Below are 17,273 nucleotides of genomic sequence, written 5' to 3'. Positions count from 1 at the left end.
GATTTACTCCTTAATGTTTTTTCTCCAGTAAATGTCAGTATCAGCTGAGCTGTGCTATACACAATCACAATACAAAACACAAAAATAGTTTCTGTGTAGTCTTTGCTTCCTTGTCCACAGCTCAGAAACAAGTTAAAAGCTCTGGTGCGCAAACATACAACAAGCCCCCATTTAACATAAAGCAAGAAATTGGGAATCCTTACCAGTTCAAAGGAAAATTAAAATCACACCTCATTAGCCATCTTCCCACAAATATCTAGATTCACGGCCTGTTGTTGTTGTTGTTGTTGTTGTTGTTGTTGTTTTTTATCCCTCCAAACTAGCAGCTCAGCACCTTTCCTTCTGATTTAATTGATTAAACTTGGCTGGCATAAGTGTGAACAGCATTATGCAGTATCTTAAAGACAGACAGAGAGAGAGGAGAGGGAGGGGGGAGGGAGGGATGAAGGGAGAAGAAGTAGTGTATTACAAATTAAAGGCAAAGAGGAATATTGATAGCATCATTTAAAACATACAACTGTCTATGATTAGGTATATTGTGAATGCACCAAGTATTCAAGAATTTAAGATACTGGAGCAAGGACTATGCAATACATATTTGATGTCACTGTACGGTCACTTATTTCAACTTGAGAATATTTGTAGTGTTGCAGTCTGTAGCTGACCATAATGTTAAGAAAACTCACCAGAACCAATCAATGAAAGCACCATGAAATGTTAAGGTAGAATGGATATGCTAGGTTGTGAAGACTGAAGACCAAATCTTTCATGGAGCAGATGATCTGCATTAAAAAATATACATAAAATGATGTGATTCTAGCATTGAGATATGCATGGTGTTCAAGCATACAGACTGCATGACAGCATCAGCACCATCTGACAACAGCTTCCAAATAGGTTGGCAGTACATAAGGCATCTACATAAAACAGAAACCATAGAAAGAGTTGTGGTTTCTGGGATAAATTACGTAGACTGGCATATTTTAATGACTGCAAGTGAAGACATGTGAACATGAAGCTGGAGAGAACAAAGTACAAGATTTTATATTTTTAGGGAAAAAATATTTGACCGCAAAGAAATTCTTCAGGCAGAATGAAGCTGAACACTGTAGGTGCCATGTAAGGAAACTGGTATGCAAAATTGTAAGGGCATCAATGTACTGTATGTTTGACAAAATGTTTAACTGCATTTAGGGAGCATTCAAAGTACAGCCTTTGACGCAATATGTTTGAAGTTGATATAGAACATAAAACACATCAAATGACAATCAGATTACATCAAAAGACACATGAAACTCACAAGATTTGTAGAATCTTTGCACATATATTCAGACTATTTCACAGATCAAAAATAAGCACTTCCTTAAGTGTCATAGTGGGTTACAGTAAGAATTTTACACACACACACACACACACACACACACACACACACACACACACACACACACACACACACACACACACCACTGCAGCAAGACAGTTATGAGGATGCATCTCAGGTGGGGTGGATGGGAGGAGGAAGGACACTGGGAGGGGGGGGGGGGAGGAGGAGGAGAATGGGGGAATGGAAGGATGGCTGGCATGGAGTGGCAGGATGCACAGAGGATAGGACTGTGGCACTGGTGAACTCTGTTGCATACGTTGGAGAGTTGCATGTGGCACATGACGACATGAAGGAGTGGAGTGGCAGGGGGAAAGAGAACAATGAAAGAGAGAGAGAGACTGTGGAAAGTACAAGTATGAGGGGCTAAAATGAGGTACTCTCATAGTTAAATACTGCTAAACTAAAATCTAGTGGTCAGTCAGACAGATGGATAATGTGCAATGCATTTGAAGTGGCCATAACCAATGCTTTGGTACCACAAGTCCAGTGCAGTCTTGGTAATGAAGGGGGGGGGGGGGGGTGTTTTTGTGTGTGTGTGTGTGTGTGTGTGTGTGTGTGTGTGTGTGTGTGTGTGTGTATGTAAGAAAAGTGAGAAGGAAAATATAAGGAGGGATATTGGATAGATAATACGAGGGGGGGAAACAGATTTAGTAACAAATGGTGGACAGACAGGAGCCACATGTACACTGAGGTGACAAAAATCAGGGGGTACCTCCTAATATCATGTCGGACCTCCATTTGCCCAGTGTAGTGCAACAACTGAACGTGGCATGGACTCAACAAGTTGTTGGGTGTCTCCTGCAGAAAGGCTGACCCATGCTGTCTCTACAGTCATACATAATTGCGAAAGTGTTGCCAGTGCACAAACTGACCTCTTGATTACATTCTCTAAATGTTTGATTGTGATCATTTTGGATGATCTGGTTGGCCAAATCATTTGCTCAAACTGTCTAAAATGCTCCTCATACCAATTGCAAACAATTGTGGCCTGGTGACACGGTGCATTGTCATCCATAAAAAATCCACCATTTTGGGAACATGAAGTCCGTAAGAGGCTACAAATGGTCTACAAGTATCCAAACAGACATTCCCAGTTAATGATCGGTTCAGTTGGACCAGAGGACCCATGTCAACACAGTCTGCACCATTAGGGGGCCACCAGCACCAACTTGCACACCAGCCTGTTGACAACTTGGGTCCATGACTTTGAGGGGTCTACGCCACACTCAAACCCTACCATCAGTTCTTACCAACTAAAATCAGGACTCATCTGACCATGCCACAGTTTCCATTTCTCTAGGGTCCAACTGATATGGTCACAGGCCTACGAGAGGTGCTGCAGGTGACATTGCACTGTCAGAAAGGCACTCGTGTCAGTAATCTGCTGCCATAGCACATTAACCCCAAGTTCTGCACATTGTCCTAACAGATATGTTCGTCGTACTCCCCATATTCATTTCCGCTGTATATAATGCAGTATTCCTTGTCTGTTAGCAATGACAACTCTACAAAAACACCATTGCTCTTGGTTGTTAAGTGAAAGCCATCAGCCACTGTGTTGCCTGTGGTGAGAGGTAATGCCTAAATTTTGTATTCTCAGCACTCTCTTGACACTGTGGATCTCAGGTTATTAAATCCCTTAACAATTTCTAAAATGGGATGTCCCATGCATCTAGCTCCAACTACCACTCTGCATTCAAAGTCTGTCAATTCCTGTCATGAGGATAAAATCACATCGGACACCTTTTCGCATGGATCATCTGAGTATAAATGACAGTGCCACCAATACAATTCCCTTTTATACCTTGTATATGCAATACTACAGCCATCTGTATATGTGCTTCTCGCTATCCCATAACTTTTGTCACCTAAGTTTATAGTAATGGAAAATTCTAGACAGAATACAAATAACGAGAGGAGTAAATATGGAAACCTCACCCAAGACATGATACAGTGCCAGTACAATTTCGTCAGCTAAGACGATGTAGCCATGCAGGTGCATGTATAATATGCAATTAGCTCTGAAAAAGGACATCATTCGATGCATAGTTTAACGTTCAATCTTGTTTATGTGCCTACTGACCACTCACCAACTTATATTGCACCAAGGACTTTTCATTACCAAAATTATAAACTGACATGACTAACTTCTGTCCTATTATCTCATATTATGTTTCCTTCGCTGTTGCACCAATGTTCTCTCTCTATCGATCTTCCTGCACTCCATATGTGTATGAAACAGGAAAAACCCATAACAACTGGTACAATGGGACAATCCTCTGCCACACACTTCACAATGGTTTACAGAGTATACCTGTAGATGTCTCTGCGACAAGACAGGTAGAAGCCAGTAAGATACCAAGACTCATTCAAACTGTTAACGGCAATGAGAGAGCAAGATGGTACACACAGGAGTTTCCAGGCACAATGACAGCCATGATGACAGCAATTGTGTTACGTTGAAAACAGAGTACTGGAACATCACCAATATCCAGAATTTGTATGAGTAATACCTATCACTATCAGTACCAGTCAACCTAAGAGAAAACAAATTATAACACTGGAAAAAAATATAGCCCAGAACTTCTAATGTAAAGGGGTGATTAATGTAAAAAAGAATTTAGGAACATTCTTGTTTTAAGACAAATGACTGCGTACTCAATTAAAAAATTTGCATCTGCCAGACAAAAATTGGCACAGTGACCTCTAAGAAGTTAATGAATGGTGCTTCTCACATACTACAAAATGGCTGAGATGAAAATTTCTGGCGTATTAAAACTGCACCCGATTGGAACTCAAACCCAACAACTTCGCCTCTTGCGGGCACTTGCTCTACTGACTGAGCTATCCAGGTATGACACACACCCTGCTTCCGCAGCTTTACTTCCACTAGCACCTATCTCCTATCTTCCAACCTTCAGCCATCTCCTACCTTCCTAACTTCAGCTATAACCTAGGGGATTGTTTCCAGAATGAATTATCATTCTGCAGCAGCTATGTCCTATCTACAAACAACCCTGCTGGAGGAACAACTGAAACTGAGCATTATGGTAGAGACTGAAAATACTTCTTCAGTTGTAAGGTTTTTTTCCAATGCTTAGACCATGTCTACTAAGGCAGTTTTCTGAAATATCCTTTATTCCAGGAATGTTAGTCTTGGAAAGTATACAGAAGTAGTTCTGTTATGTTTTAAAGGTAACAGAAAGGTACTGGTGCAAGTAAAGTTATGAGAGCAGGTTTTGAGTTGTGCCTGCTTAGCTGTCAGTAGAGCAATTGTCACGTTTAGGCAGCATAGGATCTGGGTTCAAGTCACAGTCCGGCATAGTTTTAATCTGCCAAAAAGTTTCAAATCAGTGCACACTCTGCTGCAGAGTGAAAATATATCTTGATGTAGAGATACCACAATACACTAATTTAATTGACAATGCATTTGCAAGTAATTAAAACACATACACACACACACACACACAATATGTGGCAGATGCGATACGTAATGACAATAACATAACTTTACATACTCTGGAAACTTGACGAAAATTATCTTCATGTGCAAACAGTGTTAAATGAGTAATGAAAATTTATTTCAGAACAATGTATTGTAGGTCTGTCTACTGTCAGTTAAAAACTAGTTTCTTTTATTGTACAAAATCACACTAAGTGAAAACTTGTAATTTAGTATTTACTACAATAGCAGATGATATATACATCATATTTTTGGTACTATTTTGATTTGCTCTTAATCGTGTTTATTTTCATGGGTTACATTCAATATTCCCAGACAGTCCTATCTGAAATGGGTCACACATACTTATGCAGTATTCTATGATGGGTAGCATACGTGTTTTGTAAGCAATCTCCTTAGTAGACTTGACTGCATTTTCCTAGTACCCTACCAATGAACCAGTCTGCCACCTGTTTTACCTACAACTGAGCTTATGGGATTTTTCTATGTCCTATCTCCAGAAACTGTTACACCCAGGCATTTGTATTCCAATTCCAACTGTGAGTGTTGATACTGCAGTACTAAGATGACACAATTTTTTCATTATGTGATGTGCACAATTTTACCTCCTTGGTATACTCACTGTAGAGGAACTTCTCAAGAAACAGAGATTACTGGATGTAAAACAAAGCGTAGGCTATAGAGAGTTGCTGAATGAAATGATTTTGGCTGTGAAGATAGCAATGTGTGATGCCTTCACTGACTACCACAGCAGAATATTATCAAATGATATTTCACAACATCCAAAGACAATCTGATGGCATGTAAAGGCTGTTCGTGGCACCAAAGTTAGTGTTCAGTCTCTAGCAAATAAGAGAGGAACTGAAATTGAGGGTAACAAGCAAAAGCCGAAATGCTCAACTCCGTTTTCAAATGTTCCTTTACAAAGGAAGCCCCAAGAGAATAGCCCCAATTTCATACTCCTTCCACTCTGCAAAGATGAATGAAATAAGTATTAGTGTCAGAGATGTTGAAAAACAGCCGAATACATTAAAACTGAACACAGCTCCAGGGCCCAATGGAACCCCTGTCAGTTTCTATGCTGAAATTGCAGCTGACTTAGCCCCTTTTCTGACTTCAATTATTGTAGATTCCTTGAACAAAAAAGTCTTTTAGGAAGTCAAGAAATACTGGACTTACTTGACTGTCTTAAGTTATCATTTTCAGTATGTCAAATGAGAAAAGCTTGAGTTGTTATTTTACGAGATCTATGTTTTCACAGTCCATGTCGGTTGTCACAAAGGCAGTCATTCTGTCTGAGATACCTCATTATACGCTAGGATTTTACAACAGAGGGATGTCAATGAGATTGGACTGTACCTTTGTGGAGCGCTATCCTTGTTGTAGATGTGTGTGATCTGCACTTTCTTCCAACTACTGAGCACAGGTGCCCCCCCCCCCCCCCCCCAAGAGAAGGGGACCTTATTACAGCTGAAAAACGGGAGTTTCAACTGCAAATTCTATACAGAATCTGGTAGGAATTCCATTGGACTCTGGAGTTCTATTCAGTTTCAGTGATTTCAATTGTTTCTCCACACTATGGACATTAATATCTACAGCACTCATTTTGCAGTAGTACAAAATTAAATTGGGGTAATATTCTTAGATTTTCCTTTATAGAGGAACACAACTTTGATGCCAATGACAACCTTCATCTTTGATCAGAATTTCTTCAGGTTGTGTGATAGATTTTCCAATAATATTCTTCTACAATAGTCAATGAAGGAGTCACTCATTGTCTTCTTGACAATAAAATGTGTTTCATTAGGATCTCTCCCTCTATTGCCTTATGCATTGTTTTACTCCTATTATGCTGTAGTCTCTGTTCCTTTACTAGTTTCTTTACAGTGAATGTATACTATGGAGAGTCCCTCGCACCTGAACTTTTCTACTAGGTATCTATTTAACCAGTGCAAGGTCAATCACCCTTTTGAAATCGAGTCATAGTTTTTCTACATGGTCCAGTACTGAGCTAAATGTTCATAGTTCTTCACTCTGACAGAACATTACAACCTCTTTAACTAATTTGCTGAACATATAATTCCTTCTACTTGTCTTAGTTGTCCTTCGTACTTTGGTAAACACTGTTACAACAACTGCCACTTGCTGTTTCATACCAGCTTCAACATGGACATCCTCAAAGATGTCAGGTCTATTAGTTGCCATCAGATCAAATGTTTCCATCATGACTGGTCTTCTAAATTACAGAACACATTTAAAATTGTTTTACAAGATGTCTTGCAACCTCACCACTTCTACCACCTGACTCCTGGATGATTACAGTCTTCTCCAATGATGACAGTATGACTGGGGAACTTACATACAATGAAATGAGGTTTTCTCTAAGGTTTCTGGCTACATCTGGGTATCGGTCTGGTGGTCAACAGCAAGATAAAATTGCAAGTTCAGCTTCAATTTCTTCCAATTTCTATCTCAATGGATTTGAAATCCTTGTCGACTGCAACAAATACACCCCCTCCATTTCCAATTTACTTACGCTTCTGATACACATTTTAAATGTCCCCAAAATTCACACTGTTTTCAAATTCGGCTTTTAACCAGCTTTCTGTACCTAAAAATATTAGCTCCACTGCTTTTCAGAAGCACTTCATTCTGAAAGCTTTGGCAGTTGAACAATAGGATATTAATACTATCACCTATGGTGGCCATATCTTTGGCCCTTACTTCAGTGTTTACTGCAGCTATCATTATTTGGACTGACGGAGAATCAGTTACTCTAAAAAAATGCCTTGTTTGCAGCCCACACATTGTCAGCTATCTGCAGCCTCTAATGTATGGTTCACCACTGGCGTATTTTGGGGGACCCTACAGTTCTCAATCCTATGCCACAAACCTAAGTAGTTGCAGCCAAGCTCGGCACAGAACTTTCCAAATCGCTGGTTCAAACCTTACACTTGATTTAGAACCAGTTGGCCACAATCAGTTCTGAGGAAAATGTTTTAGGTTTTGAATTTCTTTCTAAGACCATGAGCAATGCTGCTCTTCTCAGACCTCTCTGTCAGTCACTGGAATGGCCCCTGTATGTCCTCAGTGCCAAGACAATGGGCACGTGCACCACAATCTGCAGCTGGATGCACCCTGTTCACTCAACGGCTGATGCAACAGCCTCTTCAACATGTTGAATGAGCTCTCTAGGCATAGATACTGACAAGGGAACCTCCCCATCGCACCCCCCTCAGATTTAGTTATAAGTTGGCACAGCGGATAGGCCTTGAAAAACTGAAGACAGATCACTCGAGAAAACAGGAAGAAGTTGTGTGGAACTATGAAAAAAATACGAAAAATATACAAACTGAGTAGGCCATGTGCAAGATAGTAGGCAACATCAAGGGTAATATGAGTTTCAGGAGTGCTGTGGTCCCGTGGTTAGTGTGAGCAGCTGCAGAATAAGAGGTCCTTGGTTCGAGTCTTCCATTGTGTGAAAAGTTTTTAATTTTTTATATTCAGACAATTATTTTGCGAAGCTGCACAGGTACACAGAGCAGTATTGTTTATGTGATCGTGTGCCAATTATCAAAGTTCAGGCACTCACACATAATCTACTTCGCTCTCCAAAATTCCAGGACATGTTCAGATTTGCTTGGACATATGCAGGATTTGACGGTCTATGCACGGAAAAATTTGAAAACGTTAAAAACATATGTTTTGACAGAGCACAGGGAAAACTGTGCGACTGTGAAACTGTTGCATTCATTTGTTGCAGTTTATGTGACAAACTCTTATGTTTTCGTCACTTTTTTGGGAGTGATTATCACATCGACAAGAAAACCTAAATCGGGCAAAGTAGAATAATTTTTTTGCCTATTCGCCAAGTGTACAAGTTAGGTGGGTCGACAACATATTCCTGTCAGACGCACATGCCGTCACCAGTGTCGTATAGAATATATCAGACGTGTTTTTCTGTGGAGGAATCGGTTGACCTATGTCCTTGCGATCAAATGTTTTCGGTTCCCAATTGAGAGGCACGTCCTTTCGTCTACTAATCTGACGGTTTTACGGCGCGGTCACAAAACACAGACACTAAACTTATTACAGTGAACAGAGACGTCAATGAACGAACGGACAGATCATAACTTTGCGAAAATAAAGAAAGGAAACTTGTCACTCGAGGGAAGACTTGAACCAAGCAACTCTCATTCCACAGCTCCTCACGCTAACCACGGGACAACGGCACTCCTGCACTCACACTCTCCTTGATGTTGCTTATCTTGCAGATGGACTACTCAGTTTGTATATTTTGCTTATTTTTTTCATAGTTCCACACAACTTCTTCCTGTTTTCTCGAGTGATGTGAGCTCAGTTTTTCAATGCCTATCCACTGTGCCAACTTATAACTAAATCTGAGGGGGGTGCGATGGTGAGGTTCCCTTGTGAGTGCACATGATGATCCATCACAAACTTTGCTGCTAATAAGGGGTATCACCATTCACTGTATATTTGAACTGCCAATACTTAACAGACCCCTCCTCTTTTGAGTTTGCCTTTCCGTGACAGAGGGCACAGCAAGTATCTGAACAGGTGAACACCAGGTGTTACAGTTACGGGTTCATTCAATTTCAAGGGGATGATATAATGATTTGTGCACCACCATTTCTCTTGCAGACACCATAGTATACCAAGATTATTTTTCGGACCAAAATGGGACCACTGAAGCATATAAAACACCATTATAATAGCCCATATAACCATCACATGCCAGGGGACTCTTGTGATATGTGACCTCCATTATTTGTGGGTACACTGAATCATGTTGCACAAGTATATATGTGTATTCTGTTATCAAGTTGTTACCTTTCGCTCTCCATAATTTATATCCCACCATTGACTTACCATTAACACATTCACGTGAAGATACAGAATGTTAAATAAATTTAACTTTTCCATAACAAACATGTAAGTCTGCATTTTTCCTGGTGTTAATTTTGTTACAGAAATCTTAACGTATACTACTGATTACTACCTGTGCTTCACCCACGAGCTATTAAATAATATCGTATGTGCATTAACAAAAAACAATTTGAAGTGTTCAAGACAAAATGTCAATCAAGGCGGAATAGGTATTTTCTAGTAGGCCTATAAATAATATAGGGTAAAGGATACCAATCCCAAATAGCAGAAGTGTGGCATCACTGACAGGCACATGCAGAAGGGGAAAAAAAAAAAAAAAAAAAAAAAAAAAACCACACACACACACACACACACACACACACACACACACACACACACACACACACACACACACACACACACACACACAGCTACCAAGTTTTCTTTTCTTTCTGTGTGTGGCCATCAACAGATCAACACTTTGATTCCATTATTTGGCCTGTGGTCTTGTTTGCTCCTAAGTTATTTACATTCTGAAAGAACTACAACGTTCTTCTATAAGCAGAGATCATGATTGAGGTTTACGATATTGCTACACGGAGCTAAGACAGAGACCTCTAATAGCAATACAAGTCTGCAGCCTCACAGAAATGCTTTTGAAAGCTTTTGCTTTTGGTGCCTTAGTTTTATTTGCAAAACAATGGTAATACATCTTGTTTACAGCTTTTAAACTTAGTACGAAGTTTCAAAAAATTTACACATCCAACACAGATTAAACAATCACTGGAATGTATCACAGCAGTGAAAGTATTTTGCTGAAAATATTAACTTAAATAAATGTATATGTAGCTTTATGGAGGTGAGTGTAATTTCCCACAAAAATAATAACCTTCACAAAGCATTGGGGGCTCATTGCAATTTTCCCCAATAACAATGAAATAAAATCTGCAACGAGAAAAGGAAGGAATCATGCATTAGCACCCCACTAAGAGCTTCCTCGGCATTCATACTACTGATTCACAAATATCTAAATCTAGATGGCCAGCTGGGTATTTCAACTCCTCCTGGTTTTAAACCAATACTTTAACCATTGCATGATCACACGAAATAACCTAGAACAGTTACTATCTTGTTTTGTACATGTTGGCCAGTGACCATGAAACACTGGAAAGGACAAAGTGAAGTAATTACCTGCTTGTCATTTTTTATTTAAAAGATGACTGACAAAAATTACTGATTCAATCTCTCTTCTGTAGAACTTATTGATGGGTTGATTACATATTTGAAGTAATTACCTAATGCTTTCCAGTCACTTAAGGATCATTCCATGTCAAATCAACACACTTTAAATAAAAATTTTACCTCACCCTCTTAGATTTTGCTGAAAGTTGGTATACTTATAGTGGGTGCTGAAACTAAGAAAAATACCAAATTTCAATTTTTTACCTCAAACCATTCCTGAAATATGGTCATGTAAACTTTTCAAAAACTGGCCAAAAATGTGTGAACGGACTTTTTTAGGAGCTGCCCTAATTGAGCTAGAGAACTTGGAAAGGTGTCATTTTGCAGCATTTTTCATGCTCTTCCCAGTGATAGACAAAAAATTAATAACCTTTTTCAAAATGGTAATTAATATTTTGATTTAAATTTTTTTTACAAAAAGTACATAATTTAAAATTTTCAAAATATTTCCATAACTACTTCATACTGTTGTAAATCACATGGCAAAATATAAATGTGGTATGATGATGGGTTCATTGTTAAAAAAAAAAAAAATCCGGACTCTTGTTTTTCACTTACGGCCCTAGTTTGACCAAACTGACCTTTAAGGTAGTATGTCAGTAGAGGACCGTATACATAGGGCTTGATGTCTGTACAATAATTCAGAGACTGGAGCCAAGATGTAGTCTGCATTTTTACCTTCTAAGGCTTTGTGCGTCTACAGCATTATTGTGCACTGTGGTTTTAGTGCAAATCAATTGTTACCTCTATGTTGACCTGTCTGTATCTATTATATTTAATAGTTCATTTTCAAGTAAATCTATACATTGAAGGACAGTTTATAAGTGGTTTTTGTATAAATATGGGACCAAGTAAAAATTGCAGTGCTGTAAGAGTGCAATGTTGTAATCCGTTGAAAAAGTCAAATCATTTTATTAGAGACAGAAAAAAACTGAGAAATGTCACAACATGGATGCCCAAATTATTTCCTCAAATACCAAGTGGTGCCAAGATTTGTGATAAATGTAGGAAAGATGTAACCAAATTGAAACATACACCAGAGCCCATCAGTGATGAAAGTGTTGAAGAAGAATCTTCTGGATCAGAGATAATCATCCGAGACCAAGACCCTGACTTCACTCCAACTTCAGTAGCTGTTAAAACATTTAACACAACACTTCAAGAACTAGGTGAGTCCCCAACTGACAAGAGAAAACTAACATCTAGGTATTACGCCAAAACAAAAGTGAAGAAAATCTCATCAATGACACGTAAACTTTTTGTTGGTCCTGAAACTTCTTCATCAGATACTGATACTGATGAATCCGTTCTTGAAAATCTTAAAAGAAACTTTAATGCCCCTAATTACATTGTTCGGCAGTCCAAAAAAATTTTGAAAGAGAAAGGATTCATGGAAGGTCCAAACCCAAAACCAGGAAAGTGTTTACCAACAGAAACGGTCAAAATTGTACATTCATTTTATGAAAATGATGAAGTTAGCAGGGCAATGCCAGGTATTAAAATTTGTGTGACAATTACAGAAACAAGTGGAAATAAAACAAAAATATCAAAAATACTTATTTTGTGTAACCTTAAAGAAGCTTACAAGCATTTTAAAGACAAGTTTTCTAACATAAAAATAGGTTTCTCTAAATTTGCTGAATTGAGACCAAAACATTGTGTATTAGCTGGCCGGAGTGGCACATACACTGGCTGCGTGTGCACAACTCACCAAAACATAAAATTAATGACAGAAAATGCCAAACTAAATACAGTAACAAACAGCAGCTTAAACAATTATAAGCAGTGCATTGCAAAAATGCTTTGCAACCCATCATCAGTTGATTGCAACATGGGAAATTGTGAATACTGCCCAGGAGAAACTGTCATACGTAAAATTTTAAAAGACTCTTTTCATGAAAACTTAATTGAACAAGTTCAGTTCTGACAGTGGATGTCAGTTGACTGATGTAATCTGGAAATTGTTCAGAAAACTTCTGAAGAATTCATAGATTTATTTTGTAGTAAGATGTCGCCTTTGATTCGGCACGACTTCATTGCCAAGCAACAACGAACATTCCTTAACTCCACAAGAGAAAACCTTATGGAATCTGAATTTGTTGTCATATGTGATTTTTCAGAAAATTATAGTATAGTTCTACAGGATGAAGCTCAGAGTTTCCCACTGGACAGGACAACAGATTACCATTCATCCTTTTGTTATATATTACAAACAGGAAGACAAAATTGAGCATATGAGCTTTGTCATTGTTTCTGACTGCCTGGAGCACAATACAACTGTGGTTTACACCTTTCAAAAGAAGCTAATTTCATATCTAACAAATAAATTTCAAAAGATTCCAAAAAAGATATACTATTATTCTGACAGTTCTGCCGTTCAGTATAAAAATAAGAAAAACTTCCTGAACCTTTGCCTTCATGAGGAAGACTTCAACATAAAAGCTGAGTGGCACTTTTCGGCCACAGCACATGGGAAAGGGCCTTGTGATGGAGTACGGGGTTCAGTAAAGAGACTGGCAGCTTGTGCAAGTTTGCAATGGCCATACCAAAATCAGATCCAAACCGCAAGAGATCTATTTGAGTGGGCAGTAGATAATATCACAAATGTTGATTTTGCATATTCCACTCAAGAAGACTACACTGCTTCAGAAATATTCTTAAAAAGCAGACTTGAAGAGGCATTGACAATCAAAGGAACACAGCAATTTCACACTTTCATTCCCAACACTACATCAAAATTAATAGTCACATACTTCTCAGGTGATATGCAGAGTTGGGAGAGGGAAGTAATTACATCACCAGACAAACTGAAGTTACAAGATGTATCAGGCTATGTCATATGTCACCACTGTATATGGTAGAAACTGGTGGCTTGGGTACAATTTAGAAGAAGGAAAAAAAAAAAAAAAAAAAGAAGAACTTGATAAAGTGAAAATAACTTTTCTTCATCCATGTGGACCAGCTAAGTCATTTTCTTCTCCTGCACATGCAGATGTCCTGTGGGTTTCAGTTGTGGATGTTCTCACAAAAGTGAATCCATTTACTCCGACAGGGAGAAGATACATTATTAATGAAAGTTATGTAAACCAAACCCAGTCAGCTTTATTAAAATGTAATATGTGAAGTTCCAAGACAATTTATTGGGAAACTGCTTTCCACTCAAAACTTAATTTTTGTCTCAGGTTAGTGTTAATGTATATTTTATAGAAAGTTGTTTCAAAATTATTGTTAGTACCTATTGTGTTGAATTTAGCTATGTACAGATACCTGTTACTCAAAAACAAGCATTACATATTTAATTTGTTTAATAGTTCCATTTCAAACATCATGGACCAGAACTATTATGTAAATACTTGTACTTATTCATACTTTATTTCAGTTTGTAGTTAAATGCTCAATTTCTTGTTTTTGTTAGGCCTATATCGGTTAATATACTGTTAGTGAAGTTGTATGAAATTAAAATAAGCAATCAACTTAATTATAAAATATGCTGATTAGTTTTGGTTTAATAAGGTGAAGTTTTGATATTTGTAATATTTTTTACTTACCTTTCAGTATATTTTAAGGAAATTCCTGTTTGTTAAGGGTCAATTTGGTCAAACTAGGGCCGTTAGTGAAAAACAAGAGTCCGGAATAATTTTTTTTAACAATGAACCCATCATCATCCCAGATTTATATTTTGCCATGTGATTTACAATAGTAAGAAGTAGTTATGGAAATATTTTGAAAATTATTAATTATGTACTTTTTGTAAAAAAAAAATAAAATTAAATCAAAATATTAATTAGTATTTTGAAAAAGATTATTAATTAGAAGCTATGTTTTTTTGTATATCCCTGGAAAGAGCATGCAAAATGACACCTTTCCCAGTTCTCTAGCTCAATTAGGGCGGCTCCTAGGACAATTTTAAAAAAGTCCATTCACACATTTTTGGCTGGTTTTTGAAAAGTTTACATAACCATATTTCAGGAATGGTTTGAGATAAAAAATTGAAATTTGGTATTTTTCTTAGTCTCAGTGCCCACTATAAGTATACCAACTTTCAGCAAAATCTAAGAGGGTGAGGTAAAATAGGTGTGTTGATTTGACATGGAATGACTCTTAAGAGGCAGTCTCACTCATAAACATAAATCGCAATTTAGGCCTACCGTACATCAATCATTCCTAAAAAATGTGTTTCTTCTCACAAGTAGGTTATAACAAGTACTGGCAAATCACATTTATATAATCACTTACAGTGGATCATATTAGAAAACCAGCGACCCCTTTTACTTCACCAACTACATCTACAAATATTTTATGAAACAGTGCAAGACACATCACTGAGCATTGTACATAACACACTGTTATTCATAATTCATAGATACAAAAGTATTAAACATTCACTCACCAAGAGCCATTGGATAATGAGACAAATGTCCCAGATCATACAATAACCACAGCAGTTCTTGTTGCAACAAAGCTATTTCCATTGCCTCTGTGGTTGGACTAAGGCTAGGATTTATTGCTGAGACTAAAGCTGCAACTTCCATTGGCCTAGTACATATCACAGGACGTCCATTTACATACAGCCAAGACTTTGATCCAATACCAGGTCCAACTGGTTGCCCTCGCTTGTCTTCATTCCCCTTACCTACAACAATTAATTAAAATGACAACTCTAGCATCACAGAGAATATCACAATTCTCCGTCAATTGGTAACACGCCATTTAGTGTAAATTGACAGGTTACTAAAAGAAAATAGTCGGAAAACGTTACTGCACGAGATGTCACAATTCATCTACTCAATGCGGAATTTTGATTAGTTTATAGTATGTACGAAGGTAAACACTTACCATGCCACGTAACTTCGGCTGTTTCTTTTCCTCCTTCTCCAAAAACAACCCAAGCATGATCTTCTGACAGAGCTAAGTGGACGTCACGAAATCCAAGAACTTGACAACCGGCAACCACGGCGAACGCCACTCCAAAACAATCCAGTTTGTTTCCTGTAAGTAATAATGTAAACATCTAACACATTTCGCAGTGAAATGTCGCATAAACAGAAACGTTCACCACTAACTCACCCGTCAAATAACTATACAAGCTCTGCAAGTGCGCCCTATCCTTATAATAGCTTCGTGTCAGAGAATTCCAAATGACATCAGACACTTTCTTAACTAGATCCCGTGTAGCAAATTTTGTGAGTCCATATAGTGAAAGATCGACTGCGCCTTTTATTATAGCGTGAAACTTTGAATACAATGCTTCTACAATGTGATATTCGACAGGAGGCAACTTGAATTCTGTAAAATTTTCGGTCTCTTTCTGCGCCGATAATGCTCGATTCCATGTTAATGAATTTTCAACAGCTCCAACAATTATGGATAACAGTGCTAAATCAGGCTCGTAAGAACTTTCTAATTGTTGTTTAAATAAACCGACAATTGAAGAAATATCTTGTAGCGGGAACTGTTGCCGATCAACTTCTCGAAACCCCGCCATGTCGCAGTTACGCGGCATTATAAACTAACGCCGTGTCATTCATAAATGTACTCACACCTCATTGTTTAGTGACAGTATGTGTATCTTATACTCAGTACATTCATTACACACAACAAATAATTTTTTTAAAGTTTATTTCGGATATTGCAGATTTTCAAAAGCCACTGACTAGCGTAGTCCCTTACGCACGTTCGAGGTCAAGGTTAAAGTTAGTACATTCGACTGTTGTCAAACATGCATGAGCAGAGATGAATCACTTCTGTCATTCACATATAGGCGCTCACATATGATACCAGTTTTTGGTTCAGTAAGTACGCTATAAAAGTTTCCTTGGGCCTCATGGAAAATTTGAATACGTACATTTAATTTGTGTAGATCAACAAATGCGTCTAATACAGTCAAAATATCGTCAACCCATATATTTTTACCAACAAACAGAATAATATCTAATTCTCGATGTATTAAAAAAGATATCGCGCAGCAGCTTTTTCAGCATGTGCAAAAACGTAAACTTATGTCATCATATCAGCATACAAAGAAACCTCATCTTCTAGCTGCCGTTAGGCCGATTCACACTAGACAGAATTGAAGTAGCGTCAAAGCATTCTACTATGACACATCAACGAAATCTAAAAGAAATGATTGCAAAGCCGGAAAAAATCATGTAGTCACAAATTTTTGTGCACTTACAGGAGGCAATGCTGTGAAGAACATACTGAACATCCTGATTCCTGGGATGTGTGGGTGGAGATGGGAAATGGGAGGGTTTAAAGGACAATTCACACTGGCCGTCATGTCACATCACGTCCTGT

At 38.0% G+C, this 17,273-nt stretch overlaps 1 protein-coding gene across 1 annotated transcript in view; it reads right to left on the bottom strand.

Moving 5' to 3' along the window:
- LOC126092520 (menin) overlaps positions 1-16,461 on the bottom strand; it is a 49,172-nt gene extending 32,711 nt beyond the window's left edge. Inside the window, exons 1-3 of the mRNA XM_049908146.1 lie at positions 16,044-16,461; positions 15,813-15,965; positions 15,367-15,609 (exon numbers count right to left, since the gene is read on the bottom strand). Coding sequence (XP_049764103.1) covers positions 15,367-15,609; positions 15,813-15,965; positions 16,044-16,461 — 814 coding nt within the window. The remainder of the gene's footprint in view (positions 1-15,366; positions 15,610-15,812; positions 15,966-16,043) is intronic.
- Positions 16,462-17,273: the final 812 nt, after the last annotated feature.

The sequence above is a fragment of the Schistocerca cancellata genome, chromosome 7 (assembly GCF_023864275.1).
Source record: "Schistocerca cancellata isolate TAMUIC-IGC-003103 chromosome 7, iqSchCanc2.1, whole genome shotgun sequence".
NCBI classification, from domain to species: domain Eukaryota; kingdom Metazoa; phylum Arthropoda; class Insecta; order Orthoptera; family Acrididae; genus Schistocerca; species Schistocerca cancellata.
This window is presented reverse-complemented; position numbering and strand designations above follow the sequence as displayed.